General features: G+C 32.0%; 1 protein-coding gene and 1 long non-coding RNA gene across 3 annotated transcripts; both read left to right on the top strand.

The window, feature by feature from the left end:
- The first annotated feature begins 2,998 nt into the window (after positions 1-2,998).
- On the top strand, positions 2,999-14,872 carry LOC132728049 (pre-piRNA 3'-exonuclease trimmer-like). Of its 2 annotated transcripts, none has more exons than XM_060713658.1 (5): positions 2,999-3,120; positions 6,803-6,898; positions 9,270-9,358; positions 13,405-13,503; positions 14,111-14,872. In XM_060713658.1, exons 1-5 carry the CDS (start codon positions 3,106-3,108, stop codon positions 14,175-14,177), a joined length of 366 nt encoding a protein of 121 aa, XP_060569641.1. In that variant the 5' UTR covers positions 2,999-3,105; the 3' UTR covers positions 14,178-14,872. The 2 variants fall into 2 exon arrangements, with proteins under 2 accessions (XP_060569641.1, XP_060569642.1); XM_060713659.1 differs by having other exon boundaries at positions 3,003-3,120; positions 6,803-6,892.
- Positions 10,427-11,768, top strand: LOC132728050 (uncharacterized). Its single transcript, XR_009625428.1, has 3 exons — positions 10,427-10,726; positions 11,220-11,296; positions 11,509-11,768. It is a non-coding gene; the product is annotated as an uncharacterized LOC132728050 (long non-coding RNA).
- Positions 14,873-15,806: the final 934 nt, after the last annotated feature.

Genomic DNA, 15,806 nt, shown 5'->3' on the forward strand with positions numbered 1-15,806 from the left:
AGATATTTGGCAGGAAGCATGGCTCAATGGATCTCTACATTAGTTGTATAAGTCATACCCCTGGAGTAAAAAATGGCCCAGCAATAAGGTGAACTTAGTTTACACAGATTTGTATAGCAATAATGTCTTAAAAATCTTCTTCCCTCAAATAACAATGCCCAAAGCTCAGATATTTGGTATGTAGAATTACACAAACTGAGGTAAATCATGCCTATTTTGGTCAAAATTAGCACAAAATCGGCCTCAGGTGACATAATTTATATAGACTTGTATAGGAAAATACATTTAAGTCTTTAAGCTCACCGGAGGACAATGTCTCCAAAGTGAGCTGCTGTGATGGCCCATTGTCCGTCATCAAGCGTCCATCCGTCCGTGCGTCAACAATATATTTAAACAACTTTTCCTCCTAAACCACTTGGCCACAATTGTGGAAACTGTGCAGGGATGTTCCTTAAATCACTACCAAAGTTGTTAAAAGAATTTAATTCCATAAAGAACTCTTGTTGTCATGGCAACTGAAGGATTTTTTTTTTTCAAAAATCTTAAAAAATGTTCTTGTAAAAAAACCAAAAGATCTAGAGCTAAGTTATTTGGCATGAAACATCTTCTTATGTATGTCTACCATGTTTGTTCAAATTAAACCACTAGGGTCAAAATTGACCCCCACACCAGGGGGTCATTGATTTTCCTTATATGTATGTAGTAAAAACTTCAAAAACCTTCTTTTGACAATCCAAATGCAGTATTGGTTAGATATTTGGCATGAAATATTTTCTTGTTAATGCCTACCAAAATTGTTCAAATAAAAGCCCTAGGGTCAAAATTTGTCCGGCCCCATGGGTTGTTGAATCTTCCTTATATGTATATAGTAAAAGCTTACAAAATCTTGGTGTGAAAATCCAAAAGAGGTACATCTTAGATATTTGGCATGAAACATCTTCTTGTAAATGTCTACCAAGTTTGTTCAAATAAAAGCCCTAGGGTCAAAATTGGTCCTGCCCCAGAGGTGTCATTGATTTTCTTTATGTATACATGATTGTATATACAGTGTAACTTCTGAAAACCGAACACCTGTGGGAGTTGCTAAAAAGTTCGGAGTTTGGAAGTTTCCGGAATTCAGAAGTTCAGAAGTATCTGAACAAGTAGTAACATTAGGTAAACATTGAACACCAATTGTTTAGAAAAGATGAAAAATATAGGAAGCTTATCAAATTCATAAAATGGCAAAACTATAGGACTTTTCAAAAGTTATAACTACATTGTATATTCAATTTCATTTTCATCTATAACTGAATTTGATGATACAAAAGCATAATTTCATGTTGTACCATCTCTTAATAAACTATATTTTTTTGTTTTTCATCACAATATATACTTGTCATTTTTCATTTTTCACACTTTAATCAAGCTTGACAAGTTGTGATTGTAAAAGGTGTCAAGATAAATGGTTTGCTGCTAATTGGAACATACTGACATTTTGAAGGTTTGACAATCTCAATTATAATATTCCTTCACGCCTTTTTCAATGTCCGGATTTTGGAAGTAAATTTGAATGAATATAACTTAAATTTTACCGGACAATTGTTCGAAATTCAGAATTTAGAAGTTCCAGAGTTCAGAGGTATTTATTACATAGAAAACAGGAGGAGAAATTTTCGGATTCTGAAAAATGTTCTGATTTCAGAAGTTTCCGGATTTCAGAAGTTCCGGAATTCAGAAGCTACACTGTAGTTAAAACTTAAAAAAAATCTTCTTGTGAAAATCATGAGGAGCTATAGCTTTGATATTTGGCATAAAACATCCTCTAGTGGATGTCCACCATCTGTGTTCAAATGAAAGCCATTGAGTCAAAATTGGCCCGGCGCCAGGAATCATTGATTTTCCTTATATGTATAAAGTAAAAATGAAAAAATTTTTTTTTTTGAAAACCCAAAAGGGTTAGAGCTCTGATATTTGGCATGAAACATGTTCTAGTGTATGTCTATTACATTTGTAGAAATAAAACCCCTAGGGTCAAAATTGGCCTGCCCCCAAGGAATCGAGGTTGACAGTTCAATTCCCAGCCAGATCAAATGTTTGTTTTCCTTCTCTTTTCCTGTCATCTTTTTATAAGCTCACCTCTCACTAAGTGACAGGCTAAACTGTTTAACAAAATGGCTGCCAGAGCTAAAATTAGCAAACAACATCTACACCACTGGTTTAATTTTGAAATAATTTTACACAAAAATTTCCTTGTTAACAGTGTGCATAAATTGTTCAGATTAAGCTGTCCCTTGTTTTCAAATTGTGCTTTCTGTGTTGAAAACGGGCTCCACTTTGACCTGTTTCTCAGGTGAGTGATCCAGGGCCCTCTTGTTTCATAAAACTTCAATGCCAAGAGCTAAGATATTTGTCATTAAGCATTTAATAGCAGACATCTACAAATATCTGAAGAATAATGCAGCTTGGGTAAAATATATTCAAGGCAGACATTTCTGACTTTGACATGGAAAATAAAAATTGTGACCTTTCCTAGTAATATACATGTATCTCAGGTGAGCAATACAGGATTACGATGACCTTTTTGTTATAGTTTAGTGTTCAGGTAATTCCTTTTTAAAGAATAGGTAGATCATGTTGTCACATTACACCAATCAAAATAAGATATAAACCATTTTAAATTAGTTTGAGTTGTGGGTGGGGTATGGAAAATTTCTTTCAAGGTTATTTAAAATGTAGGGTAAATTTAAATCAATTTAAAGCAATATAAATACTTGATAAATAACATTTATTTTTTAAACCTAGATATTAATTAAATTGACTCACCGGTAATTTATACTGCTGGCTAGGATATTAAAAATATTGCCTTCTTTAGTTTCTTATCTAACAAGTCACTTCCCGTCTATCCACTGCTATGTATAAGACATGTATAAACTTGAAGATCAATTTAATACAAATGTAAACAAGGTAGTATTATCTTACAACAGATGATATTACCCTAAACAGAAAACCAATATACAGTACTACACTTAATGCGTTAGTTTGAAGTTTAACCAGAGGTGACTTTCGGTTTACCTTCTGTCTATCAAACCGTCTGTCTTCTGTCCGTCCACAAAACTGAATCCCATGATGATGCAAAAAGTACTGAAAATATTTTATGAAACTTAATAAATGTGTAGATGGCTGTCTGTGGATTGTGCATGTCTTTTTCTTTTCTTCCTATGCTAAGGCAACAAATACACATGTTTAAGATTAACAAATATAACAATATTTAATATTTACAAGTTTAAAAGATACATTCATTATCAACACCTACATACACTATAAATGATATACATGTAATTGAAAAGTGTTATAATTTCACTTTTCTTATTTGTGACAAGAGTTGGTCTGAAGATAATCGTTTGGGGGCGTTTGTCTGTTTCCATTGATAGTTCTTCTTTTTTGTATTATGTTAAATAAACAAATTGATTATTTAAAGAAAGGAATAAAAAACAGTGCTTGTAGATAATACAAATTTGAAAATATTAAACATAAAACAGTCTTTTTAGACAAAATCCCAATGATATAACAGGTTTCAAATATAATTTTGTAGGTTTTTGGTTTGTTTTGTTTTACAAAACTATTTCATTTAAATGATTTAAGGTCAGTTATCATAGATTTCAATCAAAGAAGTATGTATCATGCACAATGTTTTTGTTTAGTATTAATGGGACAATTTTAAATAACATTTAAAAAGATCATTTATCTTGATTTTGTTTGTTTGGCTATCAAGTTGGTTTATTCTTTCTTGAGGAAAATGTAGGTTAAAGACTTATAAGTGTTTTGTACATCCTTGTTTTGTATAGACCTTGTCAAATGCGTCATTAAGGCATGTATGTTAAAAGCTGTGATAAAACTGTTCAACACAGTAAACATTTACCATATAAGTGAATAGTTCTCGTATACCATCAACCTTGTGTTCTTTGGGTAATTTCCCTTGATATGAATTAAATTTTGTTGTTGTGTGCAGTGGACGATCCTCTTTTTGTAACTTTTTTCGGAAAAAGAATATATCAGTATATCAGTCTGTGACTTTTATGTGTTCACTTTATTTTTAGAAATATGAAATGTAATTTTGATAAAGCATTTCAATGGGAGTAACCTTTTAAGTTTATATAGACAAAGAAAACGTGTTAATTTTTTCTTGTATTAACCTGCAATGCACACGTTATGTGGCTTACTCTTGTGGTGGAGACTTCAAATAATGATGTTTTATTGCTGTAAATTAATCTTTATCTTGGGGATTACTGAACTTATATTGAGTTGTATACGAAAAAGATACTGAAATGTATTTGTGTTTTTTTTTGTTCATTCATAGAAACAAAAATAAGGCTGCTGTTCAAATTCTTCTTACTGGCCAATCATTTTTAGCTCACCTGTCACAAAGCGACAGGGTGAGCTTTTGTGATCGCTTTTCGTCCGGCGTCCGTCCGTCCGTAAACTTTTAATTTAAATGACATCTCCTCATAAACCACTAAGCCAGTTTCATCCAAACTTCACAGGAATGTTCCTTTGGTGGTCACCTTTAAAAATTGTTCAAAGAATTTAATGCCATGCAGAACTCTGGTTGCCATGGCAACCGAAAGAAAAAACTTTAAATATCTTCTGTTAAAAAACAATAAGAGCTAGAGCTTAGATATTTGGCATGAAACATTTTCTAGTGAGTGTCTACCAAGTTTGTTCAAATAAAAGCCCTGGGGTCAAAATTGGCCCCGCCCCGGGAGGTCATTGATTTTCCCTATATGCATATAGTAAAAACTTAAAAAATCTTCTTTTAAAGAACCCAAAGAGCTAGAGCTAAGATATTTAGCATGAAACATGTTCTAATGAGTGTCTACCAAGTTTGTTCAAATAAAAGCCCTGGGGTCAAAATTGGCCCCGCCCCGGGGGGTCATTGATTTTCCCTATATGCATATAGTAAAAACTTAAAAAATCTTCTTTTAAAGAACTCAAAGAGCTATGGCTAAGATATTGAGCATCAAACATGTTCTAATAGGTGTCTACCAAGTTTGTTCAAATAAAAGCCCTGGGGTCAAAAATGGCCCGCCCCAGGGGGTCATTGATTTTCCCTATATGCATATAGTAAAAACTTAAAAAATCTTTTTTTAAAGAACCAAAAGAGTAAGAGCTAAGATATTTGGCATGAAACATGTTCTAATAAGTGTCTACCAAGTTTGTTCAAATAAAAGCCCTGGGGTCAAAATTGGCCCCGCCCCGGGGGGTCATTGATTTTCCTTATATGCATATAGTAAAAACTTAAAAAATCTTCTTTTAAAGAACTCAAAGAGCTATGGCTAAGATATTGAGCATCAAACATGTTCTAATAGGTGTCTACCAAGTTTGTTCAAATAAAAGCCCTGAGGTCAAAATTGGCACCGCCCCGTGGGTCATTGATTTTCCTTATATGTGTACAGCAAAAACTTAAAAAATCTTCTTTGAAAAAACCCAAATAGCTAGAGTTCAGATATTAAGCATGAAACATCTTTTAGTGAGTGTCTACCAAGTTTGTTCAAATAAAAGACCTGGGTCAAAATTGGCCCCGCCCTCGGGGTCATTGATTTTCTTTATATGGGTATAGCAAAAACTTAAAATCTTCTTTGAAAAAACCCAAATAGCTAGAGTTTAGATATTAAGCATGAAACATCTTCTAGTAAGTGTCTACAAAGTTTGTTTAAATAAAAGCCCTGGGGTGTCATTTTTTTTAACTATATGTGTATAGTAAAATTACTTTAAAAAAATCTTCTTTTAAAAAGCCCAATGAGCTAGAGCTTAGATGTTTAGCATGAAACATCTTCTTATGGGTGTCTACCAAGTTTGTGCAAATAAAAGCCCTTGGGTTAAATTGGCCCTGCAACGTTGGTGGTGGGGGTTGGGGGCCTATATACAGGTGAGCGACCTCAGGGCCATCATGGCCCTCTTGTTTTGTGTGTAAAAGTCAATTTTATTAAAATGCTATCCAACAATATATTATTATTTTCACCTTTACTTGTTAATATCCACAATGCAAGTCTGAAATCAAGGGCAGACAAGTCTGCCAAGAACATTTCATGTCCGGGATGCACATGTTCTAGTATGGTGAATGTCGGGCGAGCGGATTGCGGGCGAGTGGGTGGCGGGTGGGAAAAAAACTTTCATAACAGTTTTCTCAGCAACTAACTATCACAGCCTCCTAATATTTGGTATACAGCTTTAACACGTAGTCCTATTCTGTGGTGTTCGATTTCAGGTCTGTCGCTCAATTTTCGACATGAATGGTCAATGGTAGGAAATTTTCATAACAGTTTTCTCAGCCTCTTGATATTTGGTATACAGCAGTAACACATGGTCCCATACAATAGGATTCCATTTCAGGACTGTCCTTCATCCACTTCTTTTTTACAGACTTAGTTAAATGTTCGACATTAATGGTAGGAAATTTTCGTAACACTTTTTTCAGCAACTATGTATCACAGCCTCTTGATATATGGTACCGGTATACAGCATTTAAAGGTGGTCCCATATCTTGGTATTCGATTTCAGGTCTGTTGCTGATCCACTTCCTGTTTACCGACTTAAATAAATTTTCAGCATTAATCGTGAATGGTTTAAAATATTCATAACATCACTGAGACTCATGATATTTGGTATACAAATGCAACCCAGCCATTTCTGTCTTTGACCCATTTTTACAGATTTAAGCCTTTTGTCTTTTATAATCTCCAGCTCTGAGAAAAGTGCTGCCCTCATATTGCTTATATTTGTTGATTTGTGTGATTCTACATGTAGTATGTTTCTATTTTAGAACTTAGAAGGTGACGACCATAAATCAATAAGACCAGAGTTGCTGTATGTACGTGGGAGAATGTTTAAACAAAAATTAAACATTGATCAGGTAAAGGTTAGCTAACTAGTTGTTCTATTTATATTTTTTATAAGTAAATTAAGTGTTTTCTTTCATGATTTTTGCTTTAACTATAAACAAAATTGATTTTGAACAAAGAATGTGCCTTTTGCATGAACTCCTATCTATAAGTGTCCTGTAGAAGAAAACATGTGATTCCAATGGTCAGTGATTTTATCTTGGTGACTGCTTTTCACCCACCCAGAAATTACTTTTCACCCACCCAGAAATTACTTTTCACCCACCCAGAAATTACTTTTCACCCACCCAGAAATTACTTTTCACCCACCCAGAAATTATATTAGGTCTGTCTCAACCATTATTCATGGATAGTTGCCATGCAATCTAACAGTGTCAAATCATTGGTCACTTAGAGTATTAAATTTAATAAATAGTTTTATTTAAATTTGTTAATGTATTCAAATAAGTGTCGGGAATAGCTAGAATAGCTACTGGTCACAATTGAAGGTAATGTTTACTGTAACATAAATTTTATCTCAGTCATTCATTTGCTCAAGTTAATTCACACTTCAAATCTGTGTGCATTACATAAAAAACTGTTCATGCGATTTCAATGTACATGCACTTAAATACTTTTTCATAAACCCTGAACGTACTAATGTACATGCTATTGCTAATGATGATTTTTAAAGGAGATCAGTAGTAAAAAATGAAATTCTTACACAGAACAAATAAAGCATTGCAAATAGACAAAACTGCAAAGGATAATAAAGAAAAATTCTCAGAACGAAATTAAACATCAATTACTGTCCTAGGATGATAATTTGGTCTTAACGGTACATGGGAAAGTCCAAAAACTGGGTTATCTGGATTATTATCCGATATTGTAAAAGTAAACACTTACATATACTAAATACCATTATTCGTACAATATCGTTTGTGTATTACCGTTATGGCTCTGTCGGTATATCGAAAATATTGTAACTTTTAGTGTTTTGTACTCATAGGTTCGAACCCCACGTAGTGCCATTTTATAACCACATTTTTTTTTATTCTTGCTCTGTTTTTTTATCATTATAATTATTTATTTATTTTTCGTTTTCCTTTTTGTTTTCTTCTTATAATATATATTTTTATTTTATAGTATATATTTATTTATTTTTATTTCTATTCTTTTTTCATTTTGTATTTTTTGATCGCAGTGTAATAAAATATTCGATCTCATATACATGTATGTATATTAAAAAAAACGGTCAAACTTGTTTTCTGAATAATTGACTGCTCGGAGTTAAAAAAAATGTGTCGTACCAGTAGTCGAACTTCTGCCTGTACGGGTAAAACACATTACTGACACGGCTGCTCTACCTACTGCGCTAACAAGACATATGATAACGTAGTTTTATTTCATTTTTGTAGGTTGTGGCATTGATCTGCCTTACCTATTTTTCGCATTGTTATTGGTCTTTGTTATGTAAACAAAGGCTCAAGTTATCATCCTAGGACAGTACTGTGCATTTTTCCACATAATGAGTGAAAAAAGTTGCAACACATTTTGCTTTCATTAAAAATGATTATTCTTGTAAAACGAGGTGATGAACTGATCTGGAAATTTGCACACAAGTAATGAGGTTATTCGACTGACATAAAATGATGTAGATCATGATTCATAGTCCCGGAAAAATATTTTCAGTCGAATCAGGCCAAAAACATCTCAGTGGAGTCCCTTTAATTATATAAATAAAAGCCCAGGTCAACCTGCATGTCTGAGTTATCCATCCAGTCACCCACGCTGCTGAATTTTATTATTTTCTGAAATTCTTGTTAGGCCCAAAGTCACAAAACCGTCCCAAATTTGAAAAAGAATGTGGTCTTAAGTTTATAACTTTATTTTGTCTGTTTTACTCCGATTTGAACATAGTCTAGTCATTTTTGGCACTACAATGGTCCATATCAACGGCTTTCTTTGATAGCAAACACAAATCCTATTTTTTCTGCAGGTGACCAATTATACCTACATAATTTCTTAATCAGCTGTGAGATATAATTGACTATTAGACATAATGTCAGTTCAAACTGAATGTCAGTTAAGGATGCCTACATGATTCATAAAATTTATACATACATGAATATTATTTGGTAAGGTTTGTGATAACTTTGTCATAAAATTGCTGCACACAAATATTAGACTAAATGTCAGAGTTCAGACTGAATGCCAGTTCAGTTATCACAGAGAAATTTAGCCTGCTCTAAGGATCAACCAAGCAACACCTGAATAACAAATCCTACGTGCTCAATGTTAAACTAAGCAGGTGAATTGAAGTGGGAAAATGTAGAAATGAAGACCGTGTCTATAATATTAAATGATAGTTGTATAGAGAATAATTTTATCGTACTTGAATTGTTACAGTTAGCAAAATGGTTCTCCCCCTATGGAAATGTGGATGTGAAAGCATATGGCCAAAATAAAGCATTGGTTGCTACATCAAACCACTACTGGTAAGACATTTTATTCTGTTTTTATTTTTTGTGCCATTTCAAAGTCATGATATGTGAATAACTAATTTATTTCGACAATATTTTGTGTTAAGAATACTAAATGCCAATATAAATGTTTAAATAAAAACAGTTATTTGTAGTAAAATTCATATGCCTGAAAAAGTACACTAACATGTCACAAAATCTACATATAGTTGACTGGAAAACCTAACGAAAAAATAAAAATGATATTAATAAATTTCTAATGAAATTATATTTTTGTCTCCACACATAACATATGTTGGTTAGATATGGGGAACAGTAGACTGTTTGACTGAGAAATTGATTACAGAACAACAGTTGTCTAATATAACACACTATTTAAAGCCCATTCAGAATTAAGCTTTGATAATTACTGAAAATCTCAAAAGTTATAAATAACAAAACTTTTAATTCATTTATTTTGTTGTATTATTCTTGGATAATACTAATCTATGAAATGACACCATCTACGTCATGTATTATCCAACAAAATCTCCAAACTGAAGAGTATCAAAGAATGACGAATTATGTTCTCATGTTATAATATATAAGACCAGAGTTATCTTCTTGAATACTTAATACAGAACATTGACTACGTTTCCTTGCTTCTAACCAGGGACTTATCGCATTTTAAAAGCTGAATAGATATCTGTATTTCCATAATATCGTAAGCGAGACCTTTAATTTAAGTTGCCCCAAACCCCAAAATAATCATTCCCAGCAAACACATGACGTTAAAATAACGCCTGATTAATGTTAGATTTTGGTCACGACATCGGCGACCAAAATACGACGTTAATCTGACGTTAAAATACCGATGTCTAATAGACGTTTTTTTTTGACGTCGTACTAAAGTCAGGTTCTGGTCGGTGTCCTGACGGTAGGTAAAAAAAATTACAAAAAAAATCCTTATTCGCTGTTGTAATCATTTAAACTTTTTTTCAAATGTTATTTGGATTACAAATGAAGTGTTCTTATATAAATACAGACCGAGATCGCGGCGCTGCAACCTAATAAAACATATAGGTGGCGCTGTATATAGGCAGTTACATGTGTTATTGTTATGAAATCTATTTATAGCCACAGATCTGTTTACAAGTTCCAATCATTTAACGTTGTAATATTATCATTTGTGCTACATTATATGTATCAAAATTACGAGTTTTTAATAGTGCTTTAACATTTAATCATAGTGGCAGAAAAGGGAAAGAAAACATAATTAACCTATAATTCGAATCTAAAGTCACGTGGATGAAAATTCAAATTCGTAGCCGTTACGTATTGGCTGTCGGTCAGGAATCGGGATGCATTGATAAGTGAATATTATAGATTTTCTTGAACAAAAAGGTCAGTTCAATTTATATAGATTTTTTTCTACTTTGTATTTGATAAATAATTGCATGATTGCAAGCACTCTTAAATTTAATTATCATTATTTGAACAGCTGAAGTGAAATGTCACACAAATTCGCGATAATGTCTAATAATAAATCTTTTTAAAATTGACATGTTTTAACACTGCTTGTGAAGAGTTTATAATATGATTTTCAGTACTACCAAAGAGAATGCTTAGTTTTCATATTTGTCTTAAACTGTGATGTTTTTGTCAGTTAAAATCTGAGAATTGAGAATGAATTTGTACGATTTCGAGCATTTCGGACCAAGACGTTTCGGTCCCAAATAACCCAAAACGTTCCGGTCCCAAATAACCAAAGACGTTTTGGTTCCAGACATTTCGTCATTAAATCTTTAATTTAAAACTATGAAATATTTAAGACTTGCGTAACTGTTCTATTTCAAACGTAGAATATATACATAAGTTAGAATATTTTTTTTTTCAGGTAGTTAAAGTGTTGGACATGCTCTCAAAGGTCGGAGGGACGGAAACACGTGAATATGTAAAAAGAAACATATGAAAGTAAGATTTTTGTAAATTCTATTACATACTTTAATCCATACTAAACTGGAGTTTAAAAGCGGCATTTTAAATGTTCAGTATTTATGTTTACTTTTATTTTTTGTTAAAGCTCTCTTATAAAAAGTTGGCAAAATTGTTCATTTAGGTAAGATAACCATGAAAACATTTTTGCTTGTTATTTTTACATGTTTCATAAATTTCTTTTTTTTCAGTGAAAATGATGTCACACACGCTATTGGGCGCTACAAACGCTACATATCCTCCGGACAAACGAGGGGTGCTGAAAGAAGGTCATATCTTAAAGCATCACACCTCAAAATTCGTGCTAATTCTCATGGATATCTAAAAGTATAACTTTGTGAAGTAACTAAAAGGCAGCAATTTATACGTTACTGACAATAATCAAAGGAGGTCAAAATATGCAAAATGGCACTAAATGTTTTAGAAATGCTGTAGATATATAGTTAAAGTACTGAAAATCTGTCATAAATTGCTTGAAACATTATTATCAGAATCTTTTAACTTTTCTTAAAATTAAATAGAGGATATTTGTTTGTTTCAGTGTAAGATCGAAAAATATTTCACCGAGTGAACACCAGATGCAATATTTTCCACGAGTGGCGTAGCCACGAGTGAAAATATAATAGCTGGGGTTCACGAGTGAAATATTATTTGATCTTACATGTAAAACAAACAAATTTTCTGTTTATTTCATGATGTTTTAACGATTTTTACACCATTTTACTGATTTTTGCCGCGTAACGTCATGCTCTTATCTTCATGACGTCATCAAAATAATGACGTCACAATGTTGAAGCAAAAATATAATTCCATGATTATTTTAGATTTTAGATGTTTTTCAGCACAACGTTCGTAAATATTTACGAACTACAGTTATCACGTACATTTTTTATTATGATTGACTACATTTTCCGCTGAAAAAAAACATTCATTAATGATAAATATTTTATTTTTACGCCAAATATAGTTCGGCTACTGTGAAATTATATTTGGTAATCATTACTGTGAAATTATCAGAATATAATTAACTGTTATAATTCAGTAATCTACTGCAAAACATGTAATAAAATATTTTCATTATTTTATTTGATAAGGCAAACTTTGATAGAAATGTGCATACATTGTTTTGTTCTTTAATATTTGTACATGTTTTCTTACTTTCATTTATGTCATTGTTTTTGTAATACTTTTTGTTTTGTAATTAACTTATTTTATGTTTTATTTTGTTTAATTTATGAAAATTATTTAACCTTGCAGAATTTACTAAAATTGTATGTATCAGCTTAAAATTGCAACTTTTATTTTAAATTAAAAGAGCATGAAACATATTTTTGCTTTTAGTTTTCTGTTATACATTTAATTTGAGGGAAAGTTACTTAATAGAATGAGTTACATTAAATTCAATCAAATCAGGATTAGCCAGAAAATATTTATGACGTGGTGAAACAAAAAAGATTAGGGGAATGATAAGATGAAGGTCAGAAAATGATCAGATTTAGGGCAGAAAAGGGTTAATATTTAGGTCGGAAAATGGTCAGATTGAGGTCGGAAAATAGTTAGAAACTGGTTAGATTTAGGTCGGAAAATGGTCAGATTGAGGTCGGAAAATGGTCAGATTGAGGTCGGAAAATGGTTAGATAATGGTCAGATTTTGGTCAGAAAAAGGTTAAATAATGGTTAGATTCTGACGTCTACCTAACGTCAGATTATTACGTCAAAAAAACTCAAATCCAACCGTTTTTCCGACCGTCATCCGACGTCAGAACCTGACTTAAATCTAACGTTAGTATGACGTCTTGTGTTTGCTGGGTTGTATTTCAAACTCGATTTGTGTTTCATGAATCATTTGTTTAATTTATTTGTTTGTAAAACATTATATTTCAGGGTACACATGTTTAAGGTTATAACTTATTTAAACTGTAATGTCTAAAGGTTGTTAACTTAAGTGGATTTATGTGAAATTCTTACTGAAAGTGAATGAAATGTTTTCTTTTGAAAAGTAACTGTAGGTCTTTTTCTTTAATTAATGTTATATCATAATAAATTGTATGCAATGAAATCTTTGTATTTTATTATTATTTTTACAGTGCCAAAGATATTTTACGAGCATTTAAACAGCACAACACAATCTATGTGACATATTATAGTGTATGGAAACACTCACCTATTGCCAGGGGACTTTTGTGGTAAGTTGTTGTTTTCACAAGCTTTTAGATAAAATTCTAATCTTTTTACTAGAATGGTGAATTTCTGTCATATGTTGAGGTTCAGATCGGAAGTCCATCCAATTTCCTGCATTTTCTGCCATATTTTAAATGTACTACTTCAATAAATTATTGTTTTATAGAAATTATTGTCATTTCATCCACTTCTATCTCCTAATAATAGCGTATTGCTTTACTTTTTAACATTAAAACAAAAATCTTTTATTTGCTATTGCTGCTTCTGATTTTGCATATAACAGTGTTGAATATACTTCTTTTACCTAAATAAGTCATTTAGATGAAAACTTATTGTTATATATATATTAATACTCCAACTCTCTATTGCCAACTTATGTCAAATTTACAGTGTAAATCAACTAGTTTTGACTGGGTTTTACACAAACGCAATGTAAAAAGTAAATAATTTGTCTTTACTCAATAATATGTAAATTATTGAATTCACCAAGAAACTGGATGCAAACATAGTGGAAACTGTAAGTATGTAAAGGAAAAAAATATATAATGAAAATCCTGTAACAAACATAAAAGAACAATACAAGAGCTTATACTTCTTTCCTTATATTTTTAGGACAGGGGTTTTGCTATCAGGAAGTGCTTGTGTTGTTGCCTTATTGACTGGTGATAAAAAAACATGACCCAAAAGAGACTTGACTAAAGGAAAAGACTTGAAGTCAAATAAAAGATGTGAAATTGACAGAAAAGATGGAATTAACATAAAAAAGACTTAAGTTTACCAAAAAAATGAAAAAGCTGGAGATTTTCTGACAGTCATACAACTACTACTAAATTGATGGTGAATCTTGCGTGGCAGGATTGGGAAATTACAATTACTGTTGGAAATCTTGTAGATGATTTTATGGAAAAAAAACAAGATGTCAGCATTGAAAAATTGAAATGTCATTTTATATCTCAACCACTTCGGGATAGGGGCAGTCATGTAGAATTTTCATTGTCCGTTTTTCATACTGTCCTGTTGTACGTCAAGATTGACAAAGCAGTGAAATGTTGCGGCATCTGTGTCCCATGGACACATTTCTTATTATTACAATAAATGTATTCGGAAAAATTCAAAACTGAAATATGAATCAGCATGAGTTTAAATCAGTAAATTATTTGATTGCTTTAGGAACTGGCATATTGTAGCTTAGTTTGTCACACAAGGATAAATAAATTTATTTGCAGTGTATAAAGCCATTATAGCAGGCTTTGATTAATAAAATATGTTGATCAAATCATTGAAATGAAGAAATTTGTTATTAACTTCTTGTTGTTACCGGTTTTTAGAAATTTTATTTTCTTCTTTTTTGAATAAAATTCAATTTCTCTTTTATTTATTATTTTTTTACACCACAGGGGTTAATTGTTCTTTAAAATGTAACAGAGTACATGTACATAAGTAAAGTATTGTCAACAAAAGTGTAGAATTTAATAAGGCATTTTGTCAGATATTTTCTTGACACATTAAGTGTGTTGCCATCTTTGATACCATGTATGGTTATTACAGATTTGATGTTAAAATGCTTCATTTTAATCAGATCATTTGTTGGAATTTTAAGGATTTGAAATTATAACTGTAAAATTTGGCTTTATAGAAGATGAAAAAATACTGAGCTCTTCCAAAAGACAGTCGACCAAAACTTACTAATGGTACTTGGCTCGTCCTACTACTTCCATGTCATACCTAGATTACACATCAGGAGGAAGGTACAAACATCCAAATAAACCATTAGTTATACATAAAGCCTTAGGTACTCTTAAAAGGCTTCCCTATCCCAACCCCTTCACAAAAACCCTGGGTTGTACATTCTCGCATATTTATTTGGTTTGTAGCCATCATCTTTTGGTCATCTACAAATGTTAAATAAACCATGTCCATTGGGTCAAAATTGACCCCTCCCCTAGGATCTAATATTGGAACTGCAATGCCATGAGGTTATTCAGTTAACATGTAGAAATTGCTTAATGAATCTCTTAAAAAATTTATGAATCCTTTCCCTAGGTCAGCAATATACTTACCGTGACATTCAATTATTATTCGCACTATACCTCTGCCCTGGCATGTAAGAAATTAAAGATCCTTGCAAAAGTGAAGGCAACAAATACTGATAAACTGCTAGACAGCCTGCCCAGGAACGATTCTGTGGCTGAGCTGTGCTATTGTAAATTCAATGTGGCTAATTGCGGTGATCTGGATTTACAACTACAAATACCACCACCAGGATGAGATCACAAGTGTTTGCCTTTCAAAAAGCAATATAATGTTG

Source organism: Ruditapes philippinarum, unplaced genomic scaffold, assembly GCF_026571515.1.
Source record: "Ruditapes philippinarum isolate M1 unplaced genomic scaffold, ASM2657151v2 ctg10342_1_1_1_1, whole genome shotgun sequence".
NCBI lineage: Eukaryota > Metazoa > Mollusca > Bivalvia > Venerida > Veneridae > Ruditapes > Ruditapes philippinarum.